The 27,934-nt window shown below is 49.7% G+C and overlaps 1 protein-coding gene across 1 annotated transcript in view; it reads left to right on the top strand.

Moving 5' to 3' along the window:
- LOC119444791 (cytochrome P450 3A56-like) overlaps window positions 1-23,321 on the top strand; it is a 30,790-nt gene extending 7,469 nt beyond the window's left edge. Inside the window, exons 6-8 of the mRNA XM_037709135.1 lie at window positions 15,971-16,156; window positions 17,417-17,547; window positions 23,231-23,321. Coding sequence (XP_037565063.1) covers window positions 15,971-16,156; window positions 17,417-17,547; window positions 23,231-23,321 — 408 coding nt within the window. The remainder of the gene's footprint in view (window positions 1-15,970; window positions 16,157-17,416; window positions 17,548-23,230) is intronic.
- The last annotated feature ends 4,613 nt before the right edge of the window (window positions 23,322-27,934 follow it).

Raw genomic sequence — 27,934 nt, 5'->3', positions numbered from 1 at the left:
TACAGACTCCCTGCTGTCGTTCCAGCTGACAAGGAGGAGAGGTTGTCATCCTTTCTTGTTGATTTGTCCTAATATAAAAAAACGCGCATGCGAGCGTCGCATCTGTATTTCAGTTAGTGCACGTCTGTCTTCCCTCTTTTCTGTCGTTGTCTATATATGCGCTGCAATTCACCAAATCATTTCATTGTTTTTCTTACGTTTTCATCTTCCCAAGCCCAAAAGGCAGATCAGCGACCTAATCGCTTTGTCGAGTCTATTATTGGTACGTACGTGCTGGTAGTTTGTAAAGCTAAAAAGCCTTTCTATGTCTAATATCATGGGTAGTTGCTCAGAAGCGCAGTCTTTTTGTACGTGTTTAGTATAACCGTCTCCAAATGTTTGATATGCTTAAACAGAGAGATATTGTGTAACAGGCTTTAGTTTATTGGCATGCTGATGCTGCGTACCGATTTTGATGTCATCACGCAATATGCAAATTTCCCTGCAAGGGTGCTTTTCACGTCGTGTGACGACACAAAGCCTTGTTTAAACTCGGATCAACCTTCTGGAAAATTACATGCAAAGTTATGACTTAGTCCACTCCTCCAGGCGTAGGACTTCGTATGCTGAGGAATATTTTATGTAATCGATTCCAAGTTAATTGTTTCAGAATTAAAGCATTGATCCAATAACATTACAGAGGTCTCAGGAGAACAGTAGTAATGGTTCCCAGACTATTTTTGCGCATTGTAACGTGAGTGAGTGAGTGAAATAACTTTATTGAGGTCCAGAGAAGACGCAGGGGACACCCCGCGCCACCCGCTAGTCCCACGTAGGGACCGGCAAGCCGAGCTTGACGGCCCGATCGCGGGCACTCTGGACGGCCAGGGTTTGGTCGTTCAGTTCGGGGCTGCCCAAAAGCGCAGCCCACCTATCCTCGCTGAAGGCGGAGCCGATGGCTTCACACTCCCACAACACATGGTTAAATGTTGCCGTTAGTCCACAGGCAGCGCAGTCCGCACTGGGATACCTTTCAGGGTATATAGCGTGAAGAACCGCAAGGTTAGGATACGCACGAGCTTGTAAAAGTCGAAGGGTCACCGCCCGCGCCCTGCATAAGGCAGGGTGCGGGAGGGGGAATACCCGTCTTGACAGGTAATAATGCTTAGTGATCTCATTATCCGTCATCAATGGTTCCCCGCGGGGTAGGAGGACTGCGGAGGCGGCGCGGTGAGTGAGTCCTCGCGCGGCCTCGTGCGCGCTCTCGTTAGGGTTAGAGGGAGAGCCCTCAATGGACCCCAAGTGAGCGGGAAACCAAATGAGAGAATGCGGATAGATACTTTTGAAGCTTTGGAGAATGCGAAGGGCCTGAGGGGAGACCATCGCGGTTTGGTAGGCCTTAATGGCCGCCTTAGAATCGCTATATATTACCTCTCTGCGACCATCGAGCACAGCCAGCGCGATTGCAACCTGTTCGGCTACAAATGGCTTCGAAGTGCGTACTGTAGCGCAGCAAGTGATCTTGGAATTAGAGTCGACGATGGAGACGGCGAACGCCTCTTGTTGGACATATGCCGCGGCATCCACGAAGCTTACCTCAATGTGGTTGTTACGTACATGTTCGAGTAGAGCTCTACCCCTGGCCCGACGTCTGCCGATGTTGTGTGCGGGGTGCATATTGCGGGGAATGGGCGCGATGTGTAGTTGAGATCTGATGTCGCTGGAATGCGCACGGCGTCGGGGCAATGGTCGACAGGGTAGAGGTCCATCTCATCGAGTATCTTGCGGCCCGCCGGGGTGCCGGATAGCCTGAGCAGCTGTGAACGCTCTTGCGCCTCTATTATTTCTTCGAGCGTGTTGTGCACTCCGAGCTTTAACAGGTATTCGGTGTGAGTGCTCACAGGTAAGCCGAGGGCAATCTTGAAGACCTTTCTGATGAGGGAAGTTAACTTGTTCCTCTGTGCAACATGCCATATATGCATGGCTGCCGAGTATGAAAGGTGGCAGAGCACAAAAGCATGTATAATGCGGATGAGATTGTCCTCCTTGATTCCCCGGTGCCTGTTGGCGATCCTCCGGATGAGGCCGAGAGCACTCTCCGTTTTGGCGATGATCCTTCTGAGTGCAGCACCATTGGCACCGTTAGACTCGATATACATACCCAATATTCGGAGCGAGTCCACTCTGGGCACCGGGGACCCGTCACCAGTGAAAAGCCGTATTTCGCTTTCGGACGCTGGTTTCCAATAACGATGGCCACCACCTCTGGGTCTTTTCTTGTAGAGAAGTAGCTCAGACTTGGATGGAGAACATCTGAGCCCAGTGGGGCGTAGGAAGCGCTCGGTCGCATCGATGGCGCTCTGCATGGCGTGCTCAACTTGGCCGTCACTCCCGCCAGCGCACCAGATGGTGATGTCATCTGCGTAGATGGTATGGTTGATTTCTTGAATCTTGGCGAGCTCCTTGGAAAGCCCGATCATTGCGATGTTGAATAATGTTGGCGAGATGACTGAGCCCTGAGGCGTGCCGCGTGAACCGAGGGTGATTTCTTGCGAGAGGTATCTTTCGATCTTGAGCTTGGCAGTTCTCTGGCTAAGGAATGATCGGACGAAATCATAGACCCTCTTTCCAAGCCCGAGGCTGGTAATAGTCTGGAGAATGAATTCGTGTGAGATATTGTCGAAAGCCTTCTCCAGGTCTATTCCAAGGATTGCTCTGGTATCTCTCGTGCTCCGGTCGATGATCTGATGCTTTATCAGCTTCATGGCGTCCTGTGTCGAGAGGCCGACTCTGAAACCAATCATATTGTGGGTGTATATGTCATTAGTCTTGAGGTGCACCGTGAGCCGGCTGAGCAGGGCATGCTCTGCGACTTTACCTACACAGGACGTCAAGGAAATTGGTCTCCGTTTGTCGATTCCTGGTGCTTTACCGGGTTTGGGGATGAGGACCGTGCAAGCCGTCTTCCACTGTGTGGGGACATGTCCACTGCGCCAGACTTCATAAATCCTTTCGGTGAGGAAGTCGATCGACTCATCATCGAGATTCTTGAGCATCTTATTAGTGACGCCATCTGGGCCAGGGGCGGATTTGCTGTTCAGGGAGAAGAGGACCTGTCGGATCTCAACCGCAGTGAAATCCTGGTCCAACTCCGGCACATCACACCCCGTGTAGTCTGGGAACTGGGTGGGGGCGTGATTGTAACGTGACGCTGAATAATTAAACGGTGTCACAACGGCAAACCATAAAAAAGCGGACAAGTTTGCACTGGGTCGTGCAAAGCTTAGGCACAGCAAAAGTGTCAATCCTCGTCTTACTGACTGCTACTGCTAGGTATTAGCTTGGTTTTTGCTAGCTCTTAACTTGATTTACCTTAACTACGTATGCAGGGAAGGTATTCTCGGGCGATCATTTTCGGAGGTACCTTCCCTTTCACGACATTTCGCGTGACTAGTGCTGGACGCGTCAGCACCTACGAGCGACAGCGTTCCTGGTGTGCCACAAACGCAGGCAGGCCGGCATGAACCGTGTCTGTTGGTGAATTCCATTGGGAGAAGACGAGCAGAGCGCCGCGCAGGGCGGAGTCGGGTGACAGTGCAGTGAGAGCAGGGCACTCGACCCGCCACTGGAATACAGCGTGCAATCGGAGAGCAGGTGGGAGGGGGACGTGTGAGGAGAAATGTACCATGTGACTAAAGCAATCGACGTCCGACCATTCTCTGCAGGAGACCGGAAAAACACGCGTGATCATCCTGTAATTTCTCGGGCGTAAGGCTGTCACCGTTTGCGGCCACGTACAACATACTTTGTGCAGCGCCGACGCATCCCAGAACGTTTCCGCCTGCGAAGATCATCTGAAACTGCAACTTGAATCTGAAGTTGAGCTCCAGCACCTTTCGATGCTGTCAGGTTGAGCGTCTCAAGCACTTCAGCAAGGCGAAGACGCTTTGCTGCCGCTGTCCCCCGCGCACTAGAAATGTCAGGATCTGTCGCTTAGTCGCTGCGAAGCTCGCTCGTATCATCGACGTCAAAATCAGCGTTGCCAAAACACCAACTTCGCTTGGCTGCCGCCGTTGCCGCCGCGCGCGCCGACTGAAGCAAAATAAAAAGAAACGAGGAGGATATGACGGTTTAAGTCACGTGACTTCCTCCGGACTCCGCTTTTCAGGCTCTCGGCGCAGCGAAACTGTTCTTGTTCTACCACTGGATGACGGCTCTCCCACTCCTCTTCGACCACTGAAACACGTCGCCTCTGGAACGAGCACTTTCAGCGTGCTTTTGAGTGCTACTGTTCTCCCAATGGAATTCGCCATGTGTCGGGCGAAGCGAGCGCGAACCTGCGCCGGCGGTTACTAGGCAACGCGAGGTGACGTCATTGCTACTGCTTCGGCGCATGCGCGCCTAGGCAATGCGGGCGGCGTCGGCAGCAGCTCTGCGCGTTACCTTATTGGTGCTGCTACAATTTGTTTCTCTCTCTCTCTCACTCTCATTTTCTCTTTCTCTCTCCCGAGAATTGCTCACGCCGCGGGCACGCTCTCTTTCCCTCTCCTTAACTTCCCATGTCAAGGCAACACGAGCACCGTACGTAGAGCAGCCGAGGCACACGCCGCTCCGCGAGCTTCTTGCTAGGCAACGCAGTGACCTCATAGCTCGGCGAGGTTTTGCGACAGCAGGCGCCATTTTTTACGGTTAGCTAGAACAGCCTCGCTGTTCAAACTAACTTTTTATTGGGCGAACCTGTGCCCACAAAAAGAAATTATACTTGGGCAAAACGACAGTGGCGAGCACATGCTTTGATCGTCGAAGTATGATCAACGTGTCAAGCACATCGGCTATTTATGCATCACTTGCAGAACATTGAAGCGAAATCGCTGGTGCTCGCGTGCCTTCAAGAATGTACAATACTTTTCATGTTACACATGCAATCTGTCTCGGAAGACTTCGAATGATATAGAAATGTCGTTCAGAGACCTTCACCGCCAAGGTAGGTGGGGTAGGATCCGATAGGACAAATGCATTACTTATTGCAGTAGCTCCCCCATGTATGCGATAGTTGTGCCCTTGTTCATGCATTTATACTCCTGGTTGAAGTTCGTCGCCATTACCTGCGCTTATCTTCCGTGCAAATGAATGAGACCTCTGGCGATGGTGATTTCACGGTCTAGTCGATCGAGTCGCAGATGTTGGTCATTCTCGACGACGGCTTCTTCTCCGCCGTCGGAAATCATGATGCTGAGGAGAGGTGGGATACCGAAGTGATCTTCAAGAACAGCTAGGGCACCATGATTGAGGATCCTAACCGGCGGTATCGCTTGATGTGTGGACAGCGTTATCGACTTCGGCTTTAAGTATACGACTGTGCCGTGTTGGCAGAGGAAGTCCATGAGGATTATTACGTCTCGTAAGCTTTGTTGCAGGTGACGAAGTTCAGAGGGTATGTCCGACCACGAACTGTAACTCTTGCCGTGCAGATTCTTTTTGGCGTTATGAAGTGTCCTCCATCTGACCCGATTTGAGGGCCTTCACAAGCAAGCAGTCTACTTTCCTCAACTCGCGACGAAGGGTCCACTGATGACAGAGTAGTTGGCTTCTGTGTCGACTAGAGCGGTGACGTTTCGGCCGTTAATGCGAACGCATAAATCAGTGTTCTTTGGCCTTGCGTTGCAGTTTGGTGTCGCCTTCGGATCACACTCCGTGGCTTATAGGTCACATCGTCAGTTCTTATTTTCACGGTGCATTCTTAGGGTGCCAGACTTCGTCTGCATGGTGGCTTGTCGTTTCTACGTCGTCGACATGGATCTTCAAGCGTCGTCGGGGGCAGCGGCAGCGGAGGACCTTCGGCATTTTGACGTAAAGCGAGCGCATCTGCATCGGTTGTTGCTTTTAGTATTCCGGAAGGGCTCAGCCAACCAACCAGCTCACCCGGTTTTGCTCAACCAACGAATCAGCGCGCGCCTGATGCCGACGCGATAGTGTCGCTGGAAGTAATCGCACCAGTATACCTTCCCTGAACTGCCCCGATGGCCTCCCCAGTCGAAGGAGCAGCAGGCGAGAACATCGAGGTAATCTCACTCACCGACTCTCTGCGAGTAAGGTGCATGACGGCGCCTGTGGAAGGCGCGGATTAATGCTGTGCTTGGCAGGCAGCTGCAAAAGAAAGCGCTCGGACTTGTTCGCTGGATTCTCAGGTGGCACAGAAATCACGCCATTTCGGGGAGAAACTGCCTAGAAGCGGCAACCTGATAGCTTTAGCGGCAGGCGGCAAGGTCTCGCGCTGCCAATGTGTTCGTACCCTTCGGCGCCCTGGCGTGGGTGCAGAGAGGTGGCCGTTGACGGCGGCGTAGGTCATCGTTTCCGGCTGCGGCAACTCCGGTTGCACTTCAGGAACTCCCAGTGATGGCTGAACTTCACATTTGGCGATGTCAGCGACTGAGTCCGCCTGAGGCTGCGACTAGGAACAATATCTGCAGTTCTACCCGAACGACCGCTCTGACGATTTCAGTCAGTGCCGAGTGCTTCAGCTTCGGTTTAGTCTACTGTCAGCGTGTGGCGGCTGCATTGGCTTGTCCGCATATCAAGCGTCTTCTATATGGTTGTGGCCTCGAAAACGAACTCAACAATGGTCTTGGGCGGGTTGCGTATCGATCCTGCGAAGAGCTCTTGCTTTACACCCCGCATCAAGAAGCGAACTTTTTTTGCCTTCTGAAATGTCGGCATGTCGGAACAGGCGGGTCATCTCCGCCATGAAATCGCTATGAAATCGCCTCGACAGAGAGGCTTGCAGGCTGCCCCAACGCATGAGCCGGCTCCCCGGGATGTCGTCGTCGGCCTCACCCTGTACGGTGGGAAGCGCACAGCGACTACCGCTCCCGCTTCGGGCCACGTACCACCGGGCGGCGCATCACAAACCGTCATCGTCTCCAGCACTACCCATAAACGCGCAGCATAACACCGCTGCTACTTCGACTTGGCATTCTACGCCAGTCGAGCTGCTGCGGCGGCAGCCCAGTGAAGCTCGGGAGCAGCACCACTTCGCCGCTGCAGCTGCATCTCTCAAGTTTCTGCTAGATGGATTATTTTTATAATTATAGACCTGATTATCACTCATATGTTGTGAACCATGGGGACCAAAAATTTATTGGAATTTGAATTTATTCCTTGAACTTATATCAAATCTGAAGACAAAGCAGGGACAAAAGGCAAGGAGTGCCTGACAGAGGTCCCTAGCTGGCACGGCACCGTAGCAGCAGTACAGCGCATAGGAAAATGTACATTGGCACAAACCATTTTAATACTTATACAAAGAATGGTACTTGGTGTTTAAGTCAATAACCGCACAAATTTATCGCAAGTTAGGGCCATACTATCAATGTTCATCATCAAGTAGATATAGTTTATGGAAAGCGGAGTTACCTAGGCGCATTGGGAAGCGTAGGTGATAAAGGTTGTGTGTCACTTTGGAACATTTGCTTAATAAGTTTTTTTTTCAAAAGCTGTATTTGATCAACACGCGTAGAACTTGCTTTAGGCTTGCACAATTTGACCTTAGTTTTAGTCGCTATGCCAGAGCAGCGGTCTAAGTTTTAGGCTGCTAGTAAAACACAATAACGACACACCGGGCCACTTGCATACGTGATCTATTGCAAAATGCGCATTTATCCCAAGCATTTGAAATGTTTCCTTGACATTAAACATATCGTGCCCCTTATTTTCTCTAAACATCAGCAAGGTTCCTATAAACATGCCCAGGGGTGCAATGCAGGATTAGCCGAGTTTGGCGAAACTCGCGAACTTCACTAGATCTGACGACGCCCCAAGATGAAATAACTAATGGTAACAAGACAAGTTTATCCGTCGGCGCGCCTCCAGTTTCATTGGTTTATCTAGATTTACTCTGGGTGGCTATCATCTCTTGGGCGTTGCCATATGGGCGGTCGACAGACTGGGGCTCAGGTGATCATACGGTCGGTGCATGGTCGTGCCTTCTTTCACTTGTCTGTCGTTCCACCGAGTGCATTACAGGTACAAGCAAGTTATAAAATAAATACATTTAGTACAATAATATTGGTTGTACAATAATAGTACAATAATAATATAATATAAGCATTTTAAAGTTTATAAGATGTACACTGAATGTGTTATAGAATATTGTAGTTTAAAACGTTTCGCGTTATACCGCGAGGGAACCCTGGCCCTCCTTTTTCTTCCTCTGGATTGGATTGGCGCGGCTCGCTACGTGCTTGCGCTAGCATTTCCGAGCACAGATTGGCATGCGCTTGGTTTTCGCACTAGGCTTTCAACAAATCGCTCGTTGCTCCTTCTCTTTCCTCTGAACTGAATTGGTGCGGCTCGTTACGTGCTTGCGCTCCCATTTCCGAGAACAGATTGGTGGGCGCCTGGTTTTCACACTGGTTTTTCAACAGATCGCTAGTTGCTCGCGCTAAAGTAAGGCTGCGAGACGAAGTGAGCGTCGGCTAGGGCATTAGTGGTTTGCCGCGCGCTTAGCGTGTAAGCACGCAGTAATGACGGAAATCAATGGGTCAGGAAACTACGCTTTATTTTCTTTTATTACGTGATGCATTTCCTGCAGTGACAGTCCGTTCTTACATACATTACGATCCTATTGTATGATTTATTCGCCGATGTTGTCGTTAGAAACTTCTGACCTTTCAAGAGATGGGGTCTACGTCTGGTTCCCCAATGTGGGTTGTCCTACTTCCATTGCATAACTCATCTCGATTGGCTGAGGAATATAGATCGTCTTTGTTGTTTTCTATTTCCTCCCACCTATTTTACAATTTGTAATAAAATTGTACATAATGTATCTGTCTGTTTAAATAATGTTCATATATTTAAACAGTGTTTTATCTATCTAAATTTACTGTACCTCCTCGCTATTTTATTATTGCGATAGAAATTATATAGAAACTCCAGGCGCATTTTTGCCGTCGCCGTCGCCGCGAGGTTCTGTATAAAGTGCACGGGCAATATGATCGTAGCCGCGCGCCTTATGCTCCATGTGCGAGTGAAAGCGCGAGGGTGAGCTAGGGTTCCCGGCTCAATCTCGCGCACGCAAGGGCGGGAAGCGGGAAGGAAGCGCGCCGTCTTCCAGTCGCATGCAGCGATCCGAAAGGAGGGTATCAAAGGGAGGGGGGGGGGGGCGTTTTACTCTGCGCCACCCGAACGACCGCGCGCGCCCGCCGGCCTGCAAGGCTCTGGGGGACGGTAGGGAGGGGGGAGGCCGCGTATTACGCCGCGCGCTTCCGCCCTGGCGGTTGTATCTTGAAAGCCATCTGCAGCGGGCGCAGAGTCCTTCCTCCCTGCGCTGTGTTTTCGCGGTTTAGTTCGCGTTGATGCGAGCAGCGGGACGAAGGTCAATTCGTTCGCTGCTGCAGCCGCACTTCCTCACTAAAGTGTTCTGAGAGCACGTTTCCACGGTCATTGAGTGGGATGCGTTTATGCTTGATTGTGCACGCGTAACACCATGCTTGGTAATTTTGTATGCTAGGTTTTGTATGCCTAGGTTTATAAGTTTATACGGCCGATAAAACTACTGTCCTTACAGCGTATAGTTGTCCACTGGTTCGCAATCGCAATCGATGCTTCGCCTTTCGGGCGAAACTGCGACTTTTTGACTAAGAAGATAACAGCATCGTTATCGTTGTCGGCAGCAAGAAAGCAACAAGGAGAAATCATATCAATGTTGATGTAATACTTAATATATTATTTACCTGCAACCGGTCTCTGACATTTTTATAGTCAGCATAAATTTGGAGGACGCTTAAGCTTCGCCTTCAAGAGTGGAACGCGGTAACATTCAAAGATCCTTGACTGTTTCTCACACCGTAATGTTTACCGGGAAACGCTGGCGGTGAACGCTATGCACGAAGGCGCGCTTTCTGGTAGAATCGCTGCCTCTTTCCTGGGCCAGCCTTCGTTTACTGTTTGCACCTTCAATATTTAGGCCTGAGAAGATTTAGCATAAAAGGCATGCGCTGCCCGTGTTTTGTTTCATGTCAATTGTTTGTGGGCTGTCACTCTCAAAATTCCGAGGAATAACGTTGTAAAGAATGCAAGACCAAGTGTGAGCAACTTTAGTTGTAAAATATGTTCGGAGGGCCTGCGTGGGGTGGGGCATGTCCCCACTGGTTCCAAAGCTGTGGGGGCAACTGCCCCCACTGCTCTCCCCCTGTTCCGGAGCCCCTGCATACAATACAACGGGAAGGCCACACATACCCTACACATGCTAGGCCAACAAATCACCCAAGTAACGCACATGATAAAGTAGTGCATTACGAACCGCCGACAAGGACTGCTGGAAAAAAATTGCCCCCACCTCCCCGAAGGGAATCGTGAGGAAATGCGAATGCATTTCTTGCGCCGAGAGTACACGGCGTAGTAATTTTAATGGCGTAAATTAATGACGAGACGAGGATTTGTACCGTAACCATTTATTTACACATTCATCAGCACCTGTTTGTGTTGTCATTGTACCTGACGGCCATAATCACAGCCTTGTATTTTCTGCGCTAAACGTAATAGTGTTCATCACTTTCGGTAATTTTTATACTGTCACTGACGTAGGTACCGCTTTGCCTATATGAAGAATCGGGTTCAGGGTTCAACTGCTAGCTGCGTCATAAAGTTACCAACCAGAGTCTCGGCGTTTCTCCGCGGCGTATCGAGCACACTTTTCCGGATCTTCGGCTCGGCGTTGGCGTTTCGCTGCGGCTTCCCGAGCACGGAGTTCGGTATCGGCAGGTCGCTTTGCTCGCTTGCGTTCGGCATCACGCGCTTTTCGCTTCGCAGACTTGTCTTCCGCTTCTTTTCCTCCGGTTGATGATGACGTTGAAGCTACTGCAGTGACTACACCTCCACCGAGAGGTGTAATGCTCGGATTGGATTGTATTGCACTTCTTGCTAGGGGTACCGTTGCCGTCAGACATTCGCCTTCACCGACTTCTGCCATCGCCTTGAGAGGCGCCCAGTCAGCGAACGGTCGAGAATGAGGCGCGCGCTTCACTCCATTTATATATACGTGCGAGCGAGCGAACGGGAGAGTGGGGCGCAGGGAGGAGAGAGAGCGAACGGCGAGAGAAGGTGCGGCGAAGCACTGCACCTACCCTCTCCTACACTCTCTCCACACACGCGGGAGCTCCGCCGAGTTCCCGCGATGCGAGCGCCTTCACACGCCAGAGCGCGCTCCTCCTCTCCACTCACTCTCCGCTACTCCGCCCCCATCACATGCTCCGGTTGCTAAAGGCGAGGATAAGCGCGCGCGCCCGAAGCTGTTGCTATGGGAGAGGGTCTGAGAGCGGAGAGATAACACCTGCCGGCGCGTGGACACCGACAGACGCCTGACATGCCCCGACTAAGAAATGCATTCGCATTTAAAATCGCAGCATATCCACGAGGTGAATGATGGTGAGGTGGTCGAAGCGCCGGAGGTTATGGGTGATACCGTTAATCCTCCGAGAAGTTCGCCCGATAAAATCATCATGCAAACAGGTGACGTACGGTGAAGAAAACTTTTATTGAGATTTCAAGTTACCTTTATATATACGAACCTTGAATGTAGACCTTGAATGTGAGACCGCTGCCGCTGCTTGGTCACCACTTCCCGCGCACGAGCACCATCCGGGTCTGACCGGCGCCGCGCTCGCTGAGCCGCCGCTTCCCGCTCTCGCATTCCGCGGTCCGCTGATCGCAGTGCACGTTTCGCCGCGGAGTCATTGGCGCGCACCGTCTCGGGATCTGCCAGGCGCCGCGCTCGCTTGGCGGCAGCTTCTCGAGCTCGCACAGCGGGATCCTGGCGACGAGCACGAGCCGCAGCGGCCATCCGCGCCCGCCGCTGCGCATCGTCCATGCTCCACGAACGATCCGACACGTACGGCGACGATCCAAGAAATGAGAAAGGCGCTCGCTCCCCGCGCAGCAGCCAATCGGAGAGTAGCGGCACTTCCAGCGTCATCTAGTGTCGATTCACACAAGCACCATATTGCACACAATTCTATTGGACCAACGCCATCTAGGAAACGAGACGAGAAATGGTGATGACGACACAGATTGTGTACAGCGCCATCTAGAATATCGTCCCTGAACTGCAGTTTGTATGTACTTCTATGAGACAGCGCCAACTATTGCATTATACAGGAGATACTGCCGTTTACTGCCGGGAGATACGCCGGACAACGGAGACGTGACAAGGTTAGACTAAGAGGAGCTACGCCCCTAAAAAGATGTACACCGAATCGTGCAAGCCGTCATAATTAGCAGATTAACCTACCACCTCCCCTACAATAACCTGACTCAGGCTGAGGCGAACCAAATGGACACCCTCCTCCGTACTGCAATAAAGGCAGCGCTGGGACCACCCCAACATGCGTCCACGCAGCTCCTACTACGACTCGGGGTATACAACACCCTCCGAGAACTAGTGGAAGGCCACCTTAACAGCCAGTTAGAACGCCTCCAACGAATAAAGGAGGGGAGTCTCATTCAATTCCGTCTAGGACACCAAACACCAAGAACGCCACAACAGGAAGACCGCGCACTTCTCGCGCTTAGCATTCCAAATAAAATTCACGTTGCCCGAATTCCCCGAAATATGCACCCTGTTGTGTCTTGCGGTCCTTCGGGACAAAGGAGGCCTCATCGACAGACGGGAACCTCTCAAGTGCTCTTCACGCTTGTCGGTTCTCGCGGCCGGGGAGTGTCACCGGGGACTGATGGATGAGCAATTAGTCCCCAGGCTGCAATGAATCATCGGCCTCGTGCGTCGTTAAAACGGCAACGTCGCCCTTGGTGCGTTTTCATGAATTACCAGCGCCGCCGGAACTAGGACGAGGCCCGGCGCCGCTGTGACGCGCCAACCTGGAGCCCTCTTCTGAGACAACAGCCACCGCCCTCCCTGGAACTGGTGGCTTCCGCAAACTGACCGCTACGGAGAAGTGACTCTTGCAAGGGGCCAGCGTCTAGCATTGTGATGATGATGTTGTGGGCGCAGGTTAGCCAGACGCACAAGAAGGCAGCCAGAGACACAAAGAGACGTATTTATGACACGAACGGCACGTGGGACAAGACATGAACATGAACTATACAGATAAGCTGGTTCAGTGTCACGCTCGAGCACTCACAGTTCTTCACAGGAGTCCGGTCTCGTGGTGACGGCTCGGCGGACTTGGCTCTGGCGGCGGTGGGTATACGGGCGGCGGTTGACGTTCAGGGTGGCACCGGGACGTAGCCCGGTTCCGGAGCGTTAGCTCTGGGTTATAGCCTGTGCTCGGCACCGTAGCGGTGAGATGAGTGCCGGGACGAAGCCCAGCACAGCCGTGGGGTAGAAGCCGGGGCGGCGCCCGGTTCGGAGAACAGGACCAGGACTCCGGGACGGAGTCCTGGTCCTGTACACACGGCAGCGGTCGTGCGAGCGGGAACGAGGCCCAGCTCCGCAGGACCCGCGTCGATGGTAGAAGCCGGGGCGGCGCCCGGTTTGGGGAACAGGACCAGGGGGCTCTGGGTCGTGGCCCGAGCCCGGCAGCACGGCAGCGGTCGTGCGAGCGGGAACGACGCCCAGCTCAACAGGACCCGCGACGATGGTAGAAGCCGGGGCGAAGCCCGGTTCACAGTGCAGGACTGGGATGCCGGGACGTGGGCCGGCGTTCGGTCCGCTCCATCTCGCTGCACTGCCCGTTCTGTCAGCCTGGCTGCCCCGTCGTTCCGATGGTCTCTCCCGGCACGCGCACCGACCACGCGCACCAGCGACGCTCACTCCCGCGCATTTCGGCCCCGCACGCCGAGCACAAGCACCGAAAAGCCCGCGCATTTCGAATATCGGCCCCGCACACCGATCACAAATATTAAGTTGTCGTCCTCCTACCACAAGCATTCACATGCGAACCACATCAACGTTTGGTTCCCAAGGTGTCAACCGTTGCCTGTGTGCGGGGGCGACCAGGCAAGATTGGAGGCGGAGCCCGGTGCGACTAGGATACATCATGGGCGGGATATGGCGAACTGGTCGGAGGTGGTCATTGGCTAAGAAGAAACAAAGTGCATTCCCTCGTCGAGTGAAAGAGGGAAACGGAAGGGGCAAAAAGGGGAGCTTGAGTGTTGTGAGGTGTCGGATATGAAAATCAGATCATGTAAATTTGTATATTAAACCCTTTTCCCCCCTCTTCGACGTGGCTCTGGGCCTCTCCTTCTCCCGGTACCTGGAACGGCACCATAAATGGACCCTTCGTGGCCGCTCGGACCCTCGGACTTCGCAACAATGGCTGGCAGCTTATGGGATCGGTCGGCGTTGGCTACATCGGTGGGGTCAGTGCTATGTGTTTGCTTCTCTTTTCGCCAGACTCATTAGCGCAGGTAGTCGGTAGTGGTGTTTGGTGTCCTTGGTGGTTTTGTCTTGGAGACCAAGAATATAGCGTCTCGAGGGCTGAATTACTGAAGGGGAGGAAACGCACGGTGAGCACGGAGAAGTGTAAATTCCTAGAATTCCTAGAAATTTGTGAGGAGCTGGGCATTTCTGCTGGTCCTGTGAAAAGAAAAAAAAACTACTATTGGAGCTTTTGCAGAATGAGGAATTCAGCTTGGAGAAGGCTGGGGAGGCCAGAACCAGTATTTCGGAAAGAAGGTGTTATCACTTACGTCAGCCGAATCGGCATGCGGCAGCTGCCCTTGCGCCGTGCGCCACCTTTTCTTCTTTCCCACATCCTCCTCCCCCCCTTTTCTATATATTTCCGAGACGACAATAAAACGTCGCATTATGCCTGGAAACGCTGTCTGATTTCCTTCCGGATGTACGGACTTTCCCAGCGGCTCGGCAATAGTGGCGACGAATGTGGGATTGAAACAAGCCAAGGTTCCTGCAGGACCTGACAACCGCCCGGAACCAACGCCAGCCATGGCCCACAAGCTACCAGACCAGCTACCCTACATTGTAAAAATCGAAGCGTACTTTGAAGCTAACGGTATCACCGAAGATGCGAAGAAAAGAGCCTTGCTTGTTGCCGCGCTCGGAACTTCGACAGTTGAAGTATTATGTGGAAAAGTTGCACCCCTACCGCCAAGTTCTTTGAGCTACAATGAGGTTGTGACGACCTTAAACAGCTACTATAACCCACAGCCGAATGAAATTACCGAGCGGTTCAAGTTCTATCATCGCTGTCAGCAAGAGGGAGAGCCTATGCACGCATTCATTGTGGCCGTACGCCAAATGGCGAATAATTGCCAATTTGCATCAATGTTGGACAACATGATAAGGGACCGGATAGTGTGTGGTGTAAGGTCCAAGAGCTTACAGAAACAGCTACTAGCGAAAAAGGATTTGTCTTTGGCTGACGCTGAGGCCCTCGCTCTTGCCGCGGAAACCGCAGAACTTGATTCACAAGGCATTTCGGCCGACAACGAGCAGACGCACGTGCTACAATTATCCCAGCGACGTGAACCAGGCTCGAGTAAAAAGAAACCCGTAACGTCGCAAGCACTGTGCAGATGTTGTGGAAGCTATGGGCACAAAGCTTCGATGTGCAGGCTAAAGAAGCGGCGATGTTTCAAGTGTAGGCGGCAGGGTCACTTAGCCAGAATGTGCTCGCCCGAAACCACCACCGACAGAGCGCTAGCATTAACAGCGCATACGAAGGACGATACTGAAGATAGCGACAGCAACGCATCGCAGATTTGGTCATTGACCACTGCTCCAGCTTTGGTTCCACCTATCAGGAAATGTTTCAATTGGGGTGGCATCAATCTGACGATGGACATCGACACAGGATCGCCACTCTGTGTAATTCCCAGGGCAGTTTATGAAACGTACCGTCAACGATGGCCGCAGCTGCAAGAAGCACAGATAAAGTTGTCATGTTATCTCGGCAAGCTTCCGGTACTTGGAGTGCTCAAGATGAATGTTTCTTACCAATGTTTGGCAGTAAACTGTAGCCTAACGGTTCTGAATTGTGACGGCCCCAGCCTTTGTGGGCGGGATCTTTTGCAGAAATTGCGTGCAGAAGGCGTCCCTGTATTGCACGTCAAAGAAACATGCAAGGAAAGCACGTCTGCATCGCCGTCCGCAGCACTATTGGAGCGCTACGCGGAGCTGTTCACCGACGGAACTGGACTGCTGAGAGGCCCTCCGGCCCGACTACACGTCAAAGAAGGAGCAAACCCCAAGTTTTACAAGGCAAGGAAGGTTCCATTTGCACTTCGCGAAAAAGTGTCTCAAGAGCTGGACAGGCTAGTTGCGGCGGGCATAATTTCCCCCGTGCCTCATTCTGAATGGGCTACGCCCATAGTACCCGTGCTGAAAAAAGACGGGACGGTGCGGATTTGTGGTGACTTTAAAGTCACCTTGAACCCCGTGTGCGAAGTGGAACAATACCCATTGCCGATTATAGATGACATATTTGGTAATCTCTGTGGGGGCGAGAAGTTCAGCATTCTAGACCTCCGAGACGCTTACAATCAAATCCCGCTTCACGACGACTCCAAAAAGCTGGCGGTCATTAACACCCACAAGGGACTATTCTGCTACAATCGCTTACCCTTTGGCATAGCGTCGGCACCCGCTATATTTCAACGCAAGATCGAGGAGGTGCTAAAGGGTCTGCCAGGTACCCAAGCGTATCTAGATGATGTGCTAATAGCAGACACCGCCGGGGATCAGAATGCTAATGTTGAAGCGGTACTTCATCGTTTCAAGGAGCATGGCATCAAGCTTCGTGCCGACAAATGTAGATTTTCTGAGTCATCAGTAACCTATCTTGGTCACCGCATCGACGCAGAGGGATTGCATCCGCTAGAAAAAAATGTTGACGCTATAAGGCTAGCTCCGGCCCCACGAAACGTCACCGAATTGCGGTCAATTCTTGGCATGATAACATTTTACAACAAGTTCTTGCCGAATCTGTCTACGTTGCTCGCGCCGTTATATCGGCTTTTAGAGAAAGGAGCAAAATGGGTTTGGGGCAAGAAAGAAGAGCGAGCTTTCGAAGAGGCCAGGAATAAGCTGTGCGCTGCACCGGTCTTAACACATTTTGACCCAAAACGGGAGCTACTCTTGGAATGTGATGCTTCGCCGCATGGCATCGGTGCGGTGCTTTTTCATCGCATAGATGGCGAGAACAGACCGATTGGATTTAGATCTCGGACATTGACCGTAGCCGAAAGGAAATACTCCCAGATCGAACGCGAGGCCTTGGCGCTAGTATACGGAGTTACTCGGTTCCGGGATTACCTCCTGGGACGTGAATTCACGCTGGTCACTGATCACCGCCCCTTGCTAGGCCTTATGGGGGCAGATCGCCAGACCCCGGCTATGGCCGCTGTAAGAATTCAAAGGTGGGCTCTGTTGCTGGGAGCTTACAAGTATAAATTGATGTTTAAACCCGGCAAACTGATGCTCAACTCTGATGCACTGAGCCGTTTGCCACAAATGTTGCAGGCGCCGGAACCAGCAGTTGAAGAATGCGATGACATGGTGCTCGCCATCGACGGATGGGACCATCCCGCGGTGTCACGCCAGGAGTTGAAAGCACTGACAGCAGCAGACGAGATGTTATCAAGTGTTTGCCGGTATGTTATCGGGGGTTGGCCATCACCACGGCCTGTAGGAAACGTGGCACTGTCCGAATACTACAAACGGCGACATGAATTGTCTGTGGAAGGAGAGTTACTGTTCTGGGGCCATCGGGTAGTAATCCCCAAAGATGCTCGTGGGAGGTTGTTAAAACTGTTACACGAGGCCCACCAGGCAGTTTCAACCATGAAGACCGTGGCAAGGTCTAGTTTCTGGTGGCCCGGTCTTGACAAAGCCATTCAGCGTGTCGGGGATGAATGTCGCAGCTGTGTACAAGCTTTACCCATGCCACCAGAAACTAGACCTTGCCACGGTCTTCATGGTTGAAACTGCCTGGTGGGCCTCGTGTAACAGTTTTAACAACCTCCCACGAGCATCTTTGGGGATAAGAGAAAACAGAAGAAAGTTAACGGCCTATTTTTGAGGCGGTTCTTTTTTGCGGACGACAAGGTCTGGCTCTCCGTGGCCATAGGGACAGTGGTCCTATAGATGTAAGCAAATCCCCTCTGAAAATATTGGTATTTTCAGAGCGCTTCTTCATTTGCGAGCTGATTGTGGAGCTACATATCTGAAAAACCATTTGGATGTTGCCCCAGTAATACCTCGCATTTGAGCCCAGATGTACAAAACCAAATTATAGAAATTTGTGGTGAAATTATCAAAGAAAGCCTAGATGCAAAAGTAAATGGTACAGGCCACTTCTCCGTATTTGCTGACGAAACGACGGATATTTCCGGTGTCCAACAGTTCACTGTTCGTGCAAGGTACCTAAACAAGAATGCCAACGACATCGAAGGAGTACTTTTAGGTTTTAGCACCGGAAAAGATGCCCTCTCTCATTGCGACTGCAGGGTCTATGTAAATGTGTAGAAACGGCTTCAGATTCTAGCCACCGTTCCAGTGACCACTTCAAGCGCAGATAGTATATTTTTAACATGAGATTAGAAAAACTACTTGCGCTCTGCAATGTCTGAGGAACACATGGTTAGGCAGGCAAAGTAAAATAAGAGAAAACAGAAGAAAGTTAACGGCCTATTTTTGAGGTGGTTCTTTTTTGCGGACGACAAGGTCTGGCTCGACAAGGATGCCGACGTCCACAGAGACGTCGGCATCAACGTGTCCGAAGTCACTGACCGCTTCACTAAACTTCCCCGCCGAGTGAAGTTTGTCCTTTAGCTGGGAAGCGGCAAAAATCAATGCAAGTAAAGGTTCTGTTCCTTCAGGTCCATAAACGCGTAATTATGAAAACGTATGACTGTTCATTAGTTTGTAAAACCGCAGAAATTATCGCCGTTTATTCAAACAGGTAGCACCATGATCAAAGCTATCGTGTGAAAACGAAAATTACGAGGACATCAATAACCAATTTTTATCAACCTTTTTATTCTAAGCCGGCCCTCGCGGCGCTTCTCAACAAACACACTCGGATATTGGGTAGTTTAACTTGCCGCATCATCTGTGGCTTTCGTTTGGTCTTTTCTTTCCTTTTTAGCTACCCGCTTTTACTTCTGTTTTGAGCCGAAGCAATACCCTTCCTTAATTTTGGGTGCAGAAAATTTGTCGCCGCTCTGCAGGCAGTTAAATAACACACTTTCGTACTGATTTTTGCATTATTCCTCATTATCTACCCATATGGTGCTGTCGCGACCGCCGCATGGCCCAAGTATATATCACGAGTTACTTTCAGACATAGCGCAAAAAAGTACGCACAACACACACGAAGACACGACAGACGCGGACGAGCGCTACTACCCACCATTTATTTCCGTCAACAAACCCTCCGATTTATAAGGTGAACCACGTACACCAGTGTCACGCCCCTTTCCCATGCGAGGTGACAAAAAGAAATCTAAAAAAGTTAACAGTACTATGTCCCTCAGGTAACAGAGTTCAAATAGTTCAGTTCGGCACTGTGCAAAAGAATTGACGCTTCGCTTATACAAATATCTGAGTTCTTTTGGATGTAGAATGCTTCTAGAGCCACTCGAGACGTGTAGTTTGTTGATTTGCCTAAGATAGTGGTCTCATCAAATCGTGCCTCGCAACCACACGTAATGATGTGGGCAACCATATGTGCATACTTGTCCTCTTTTTCCTTAACTTTTAGTGCATGCTCCCTGAGCCGGTCGTTTATGCACCGTTCGGTTTGGCCAATGTACACCTTCCCGCACAACAAGGGGACGGAGTATACCACTCCTGTCGCACACCCCAGGAAGCGGCTATCTTGGCTTGTTTGGCAACCGTCTTTCCGGTCACCGCAAATTCAATGGCAGAGCCTGGATAGCTTATTAGGAGCCGTGAAGACCACAGGAATACGATGCCTGTTGGCGATCTTCTTCAGGTTGTGCGAGACCTGATGCATATAAGGCATGGCTACGGGTGTAGCCATCCTTCGCTGGGTCGCAGCCCTTTCCGCTCCAGGTCTCTTCTTTACCCTCTGCAGGATAGACTCGGCCACCGGAACAACAAGCAACTCAGGGAATCCCGCTGCTAAAAGGCGACCAATCTGATTGGGAAAGCTATGCTGCATTGAATGCGGGCATGACTTACGGAGCGCAGCATCCAGACATTGTAATGCGATGCCCCTTTTTACTATTTTAGCGTAGGCAGAGTCAAAAGGCAGGAGACACTTCTTAACCCGTGGGAGGTACTCTCAGCGAACATGGCCTACTCTAAATTTTAGCCTGAGATCCAGGAATTGTAAGCCCTCAGTTCCAAGCAATTCATGAGTGAAACTCAAGCCCTGCCCAGCTTGAATAAAAACATCTAAAATACTCCGAAGGGCAGTGAAACCGTCCTCTTTCTTTAAAAGAATTAAAAAGTCATCGACGTACCGAAGCACTTTGAATACCTTCCCCCCATTAAAAGCCAAATCAAGCACACTGTCAACATCAGCTAAAATATGTCGCATAGAATCGGAGCCACGCAAGACCTAATACACATTCCTCTACGTTGCAGAAAAGGCTGCTCGTTAAAAACAGTAAATGTTATGTAACAAGCCCGCACATAATAAACAGACAAAGTACTCTTCATGTCGCCATTACTAACTTCTTCTTTATTCTCCCCTGACCCCCGGCCCCTTTACTACATATTCTGTCTTTCTTCTTCTTCAACTGCTTGAGCACGCTTCACTCTCCCCGCCATTGTTTTCATCCCTCCTGGGATGGTACTTAAAAACGTTTGCTATAGAGGCTGATTCCACGGTGCCATTGGGGCCTACATACCAGACAGTCTTTAAGATTCCCTGTTGGCTTGCTGTTTTGACAACAGAGAATAGTCCTCTGTGATTTGAGCATGAGTTCGACAGACCTTTTCTTACTAGCACCAAGTGCACAACCTCTATTCTTGGTATGGTTGTGTTTTGTCTTTTGTCAAAGTTCCTTTTCATTCTTTCACGGTGCTTAACTTCGCTCTCTTCATTTCTTCTCTCTTCTGTCAGTTGCAGCTCTGCTTGAATTCCTAGAGACGTGTCGGCTGGTAGATAGGTTGGGTTCCCCGTAGCAACAAAGAGCGGTGTGCATCCCAGAGCTGTTGTATAGGATCGGTTATGATGAGCTACCGCCGCTTCAAGGCAGCACTTCCATCCACCTGGGAAGTCTGGATACATATTTATGTACTGTTTGATGTCCCGAATAGCTCGTTCAGCTAACCCATTAGCTGCTGGGTGATACGGTGCTGTGAACCTGAGCGTAACTCCACGTTGCTCGGCCCATTCCTTAAGGTGGTGGCTCCGAAAGGCAGGTCCGTTGTCTGACACTACTACTTTAACGTTGTCAAACATCTTTCGGCTTAGAAAGGAAATCACGCTGTTGGCGTCCTCCTTCCCCGGTTTCGCTGCCACCATCCTGGTGCACTCATCCACACACAACAGGAATGCTTGCGTTTTCTTCACGCCTTCAGATTTTTTTCGGAGTTCAGCGAAGTCCATGTGAATAACTTCAAATGGTACGCTTGAGTGCGTCGGTAATGTCATCTGTTGGGTTGGTTGCTTGAACTTTATTTTATTCACCTGGCATTTGTCGCATGATTGCACGTATCTTTTTGTGTCTTCCTTCATGCGGGGCCATGTGAACCTTTTCGTCAGTTTCATGTAGGTCCGCCAAAAGCCATCGTGACCACCTGAATGGGGACTATTGTGGTAAAGGTCCAGAATTTTCGGAACCAGTGTAGGAGGCACTGCTATTTTGCCTGTCTGGGTCAGTTGCAAAAGTTCAGTTCCTTCCCAAATTTTGGCGGTACCTATTGCTTCGTGTTGCACATCAAGAACTGTTACCCCCAATCTAGACATTGCGTCCGCATCTTTCATAGAAGCTCCGGGACGGTGATTCACTTCAAAGTCGAACTGTTGAAGCTCGCTGACCCACCGTGCGACTTTTCCTTTTGGCTCCGCCATTTTCAAGAGGTGTGTAAGTGCCTCATGATATGTGTACAACTTGAATCTGGTACCTTCCAGGTAGGAACGGAAGTACCGAATTGCCTTTAAAACGGCTAGAGCTTCCTTCTCTGTCGTCGTGTAGTTCACCTCCGCTTTGTTAAATGTGTAGCTATGGTAGCCAATTACGCTTAGTTGGCGATTGTTCGGCTGACTTGTGTCTCGCTGGTATAGTATCGCACCCGTTCCGTAATGCGAGGCATCTGCATTGAGCTCAAATGGTAGAGCAAAGTCCGGCAGCCTGAGCACTGGATCAGACGAGATAACTCGTACTAGCTCTTGGTAGGCCACCTCACAGTCACCCGTCCAACAGAATGGTACGTCTTTTTGTGTTAGTCTAGTCAGACATCTAGTTTTGAGAGCATAATCTTGGATAAATGCTCTAAAATGTCCTGCCAACCCCAAAAACACGCGTAATGAGTGAACATCAAAAGGTATCACAAGTTTTGCAATGTGTGCCACCGATTCTTCTTTTGTGTTTTTTGTAGTGTCATCCAGAACTCTGCCCAAGAAAGTCACCTTGTTCTTGAAAAATTCACTCTTCTTAAAATTGACCTTTAGGTTGGCTTCTGACAAAGCGGTGAGGACATGTGCCAGGTGTTGTTCATGAAGACGCTCGCTTTTGGAATACACAATAATATCATCTACGTAGACATTGCAGAAGCGGCCAATGAACGGATCCAGAACCATATTCATAATTTTCTGAAACCAGCTGGGCGAGTTCTTCCATCCGAAGGGGAGGCGGTTGTATTCGTAGATGTCAAACGGACTTATGAACGCCGTATACTGCTTTGTATCCTCTTGAAGTGGTACTTGCCAAAAACCTTTACAAAGGTCTATCCTAGAAAACCAAGTACATCCACCTGTGTCTTCAATAATTCCATCTATTCTTGGCATAGGGAATGGAATTAGATGTGTCTGTTTGTTAATTGCTCTGTAGTCAGTGCAGAGTCGGAGGGTTCCATCTTCCTTGGGTGCTATGGTTATCGGCGATGCATATGGTGATACGGACGGACGGATAATACCTGCGTCCAACATCTTCGCAAGCTCTTCTTTCAGCCATGCCTTCTTTTCTCTGGTCAGGTTGTAAGGTTTCCTCCATACTGCAGTTTCGTCATGTAATTTAAACGGGACTTCAAACTTCGTAGCACCTGGAGGATAGCCTCCACAGCAGTATAATTCAGGATAGATTAGAGGTATGTCATCTCCTTTCTTCACAACGCGAATTTAATTTTCTTTTCTAACAGGTTGCGGCTCCTGCTCATCTTGGCTCACAGACACAGTGTCATCCCAGTGTATGTTCAGCTTGAGCAACTTCATGTGCGGACGGGAGAGTAGAACGTCATACTCAATGCCTTCTATAACCATTGCCAGTATTTCTGCAGTTTGTGATTGGTACTTAAGCTTTAGGCGCATCCATTCACAGTGTTCCTTCTCACGCGCGTCGTATCCTCGTACAACCACTGTTTTTCCTGTGAATATCTTCTCAGTTTTAGCTCTGCTTCCTTTTATAATTGAAACCGAAGCTCCACTGTCTACAAGAGCTCGCATTGTCTCACCGTCCACTTCGAGTTGTATATGCAATAAACTTGATGACACAAGTTGAACTGTCTCACTTGCTGTAGAGACATCTTTAGAACTCCCCTCGGCTTCTTCTTGATCTTCATTGTTTAACTCTGTGGGTTTCTGTACGGGAGTTATAGGTCTAGCGGTGCTAGCGCCAAAGTTAGACCTGACACCGTCCAACACCAACGAACACTTCTCATCCAAGCGATTGACGCTTGGCGTCCCTGAAAAGTCTTGTCTAGCCTTGTAGCTTCGCTCAGTCCAGCTATGCGGAAATAGTTTTAGCAGTTCCAAGAGCGCTTCGAGCGTTTTCGGGCCTTGTGCTAGAACCTGTCGTTGCAAATATCTAGGTAAACCATGAATGATAAGGGCAAGAAGTGATGACAGCGACAGTTCAGGTTCAGCGAGGCGAAGAAGTCGCTGTTTCTCCAGAAAATACTCGAGTGGCGTGCTGGACTCCAAACGGTAGAATAGTGCTTCATGCCACCGCTCAACCGGATTCTTACTGAAAGTCAGTAGGAAACTCTCCTTCCATTTAAACCAAGGTTCAGGCTCTCGTTGTGAAAGTCGCCACTCGTGCCACTTTCTTGCTATCCCGCTAAGGAATTGTCGAATGTTGATCACTAGGTCTTCATCAGACAGCCATCCATTGTTCTTCGCAGCTCGTTCATAGAAAGTTATCCACCCTTCTGGACTTTCGGATGAGCCGTCGAACGTTTCAGGACGTACTATTTGTGATGTATGGTTCGCCCGTTTGGGTAAAGTAGAAGCCAGAGTCTCAATAATGGAGCTTTGCTGCGAAATTTGCTGTTGTTGAATTGATATGGCTCGAAGAACTGTCGCTAGCTCGTCAGATGAAGTATGCCGGAGTATGAAAGTTCTTTCTATCGGTGTCAACACCAGCTTGTTGAAAAACGCAGCGGAATATTTACTTTCACTGAATGTTGCTCCAAAAGTTCCTCTGAAGACACTGAGGCTTCATCCAGAAGGAGATTCAGAAGCTCACCTGTAGTGACGTGTTCGGGAAGGTCAGTGGCGGCTTCGTCCTCGACTTGATATTTCTTGAATACCACAGAGTTGCTGCAGTTCTCCACAAAGAAAGTCACCCACATATTGGTTCTTGTTGTCGGCTGCGCCAAATTATGTAACAAGCCCGCACATAATAAACAGACAAAGTACTCTTCATGTCGCCATTACTAACTTCTTCTTTATTCTCCCCTGACCCCCGGCCCCTTTACTACAAATTCTGTCTTTCTTCTTCTTCAACTGCTTGAGCACGCTTCATGTTACACTAAGATAAAATTCTAAAAGCGTTAAATTATGAACCGACAAGCAAGCGGAGTTTTGGAAATCGCATTCGCCACTCTGTTCAATGCACGTCCTAACATCAACTAAAAGCTCATCTTGAGGTACTGAAGAAAACAAGTCCTCAACGTCCACTGACAAGCCATAATCTATACTCTCGTTGTGTTTCACACATTCAGCGACTTCTTCAGATTTCCTCACGCGGAAAGGATCGACAACCGTGAGTTACATAAGGCTCTTCAGTAAAAACTGACTAACCTTCTTTTGCCAAGCCCCCCCTTCGCTCTCAATGGTTCTCAAAGGGACATCTGCCTTATGTGTTTTTGCAGAAAAGAAAACCTTCAGACTGTTCCCCTTACTATTTCTAATAGCACTAGCAAGATCATTCAATTCCAAGTCCTTACAAAATTTGATGAACTTAGTCTTAACCCTCACTGCACTTTTTTTAAACAGCCACAAAGTTCTTGTCCACTGCCGCTTGGGCTTTTTCATTGAACATGCCTTTCGGCCATCACAACAAATCCACCTTCCTTGTCAGCTTCTAAGAGAACCAAACTGTTCTGCCAAACTGAAAGTAACTATGTTAGACCAACTAGCCCAACAGGCGGTCCTTCTGGAACATATCACGATTTCTGCGATCGTAGTTTTGTTCTTGCCGGGATCGTCTGTCTTTCTATGCGTAAAGCTATGTGTGACTGCGCAACATGTCTATTTGTCTTGTTTGACGCATTACATACAGTGACGTTTGCTTAAATACGTGAATTTATTGGATACTTATACATATATTTAAACATCTTGTTGCGAGGCTTTGTGTATACAAACAGTGCATTTTGTTACCAGTGACACTTTTGTGCCCTTTATCAACTTGTATCTTCGCACTTGTATATTCCATTCTATTTTCGCATTTCTAATCCACATCTTGCAGAACTCCTGCTTCTTATATGTACTCACTGCTGCGACTATATTATCGGTGTAATTACAATACACGACCCGTAACAACTGCTCATGCGCAATCTATTGCAACGAAGGACAGCGCCATTGAGGTTTTTCCCTGGCCGTTGCATATGTACAGTCACGAGCAAACGTTTGTGGACCAAAGGTATGGTATGATGGTATGATAAAGCTTTATTACGGTCCCTCGGAACGCGCGTCAGCACGTAGCGGGCCGCTCCCACGTCGGTACAGAAAGGCCGAGTCTCTCTGCTGCCACGATTTTATTTTTTTTCCTTCGCAGCCTGGGCATTCCGCCTGAAATCAAGAGCGCCAGCCTATGTGCGCGTGATGGACCAATACAACGTATTAAGCCAATTCGGGGCCGTGGAGCTGTGCTTGAATATATTAAATTTTTTTGCTGATGCCATGGTCTCCAAACTTCTGCTCGCGACTGTACAAAAAAGTAAACAAGGTTCTTTAATGACAAAGATTTATCAAAATATTTGTGCCCAACTTGTTCTTTTCATGTCCTTTACGCTTTTCGCACCAGCTGTATGCACTGCTTTGCTGGTTTGGAATTCTATGCTATTCTGATGTTCTAAAGTTTGTGTGATATTTTCTTTACTGATTAAATAGACAAAAAAGGCGGAAGCTTTGATATCAGTTATTTCTGCCACAATTTTTGGGACATATAAATATATTCTTTTATGAAAAAATACATATTTTACTTGACAGTGGGTAGCACTCAGTATTTCATTTGCAGCCTCTAATATACAATGACATTGGCAATGGCAATGCAGTTATTATTGATATATTTGATCCCTCGACCAATTCTATAAGGAGGAGGCCGTGCTGCAACGTGAGCCCCCCCCCCCCCCTCTCCGAACAAAATTTCTGGCTATGCCACTGTGCAGGGAAGCAGGTCTTCGAACACTGACCAGTTACAGATGATTTTCTGCATTAACACCCGTCGCTTACCAAGAACTTAGAAAAGGTGTTCGGCTGAAATGTACCAAATTTTCTTTACAAAGCCACCTTTGTTTACTTTGTTCACTTTGTTCACAGGAACCTCCCTGAGAAAACTGACGTCAATCCGAGCTTTTGTTGACGTGATTTGCGGTGTCGGCCATTTTCGTTATGGCGCAGTTCCGCCAAGGTCACTGCCAATGGCACCGAAAATATAGCCATGCACCCAAGGCTTTCGCCTTCGATAAACAGAAATTCCGTGGCAGTGAACATAACTCGACCAGGCACCTGCACGCAAATGCGCAAATGGACACGTAAACTGAGGCCAACCGAGATTAAGGGTGTCACTCATGCGAATGCATATCCTGAAACATGCACCCATCGCGACCATTTAGCAAGCTTACATTATTATTTTAGCATCAGCTTTCGAGAAATGAAGCGACAAAAGGGCATTTTTGCTTTTTTGATTCGATCGGACAAAAAGTTGGACGAGGAAAAGATGGACGGAAGGGGGGGGGGCGGGGGGCGGAGGCCGCTCTTTCAAGATTCTGCACCCGCTTTCTTGAAGCGGGGCTGAGCCTCTAAACGACTATCAATAGCAGCAAAACTGCTGATTCACAGTAGACTAGCTGGCCGCTCGTCTTATACACGCGGCGGTTATCAGATCAGTTGTTCCAGATTCGCGCTCGTCCATGCTCGACGGTGAAAGCTGTTGGCGTGGTCCTTTTTAATTTTTATTTTATTGTTAAAACGTGTATTCTGTTATCGTCCAGTACACTTCGTGCGTCATCGCGCGAATTTCGAATCTTAAAGGTCCGTACGCCACGTGGTGTAAAAGCTGGGAACTAAAGGCGATGTCCGGAATTGCTGGGGTTGGAAGAACTGGACCTTCACCTCAGCCAGACGCTGCCGCCGCTTAACCGATCACTACTTTGGCAAGGCTCCTAGTGAGGCCGCGGTGGCTAGCCAGGCGACCTCTAAAAGCTATCCGCTTCGTTCGCTGATCACGTGGTCCACAAAATTTTGTCCCCTACTGTACACCCTTATGAGCACTTAAGCACCCATTAGTTATAGCACCCTTATTGCACCCTAGTTTACACCCTTCCGGTAATTGCACCCTTTGTGTTTTGCGCGTAGGGAGCTCCGGCCCAAATAGGGTGCTTGAAGGGTGTGCAGTGGGG

The sequence above is a fragment of the Dermacentor silvarum genome, chromosome 3 (assembly GCF_013339745.2).
Source record: "Dermacentor silvarum isolate Dsil-2018 chromosome 3, BIME_Dsil_1.4, whole genome shotgun sequence".
Taxonomy (NCBI): Eukaryota; Metazoa; Arthropoda; class Arachnida; order Ixodida; family Ixodidae; genus Dermacentor; species Dermacentor silvarum.
This window is presented reverse-complemented; position numbering and strand designations above follow the sequence as displayed.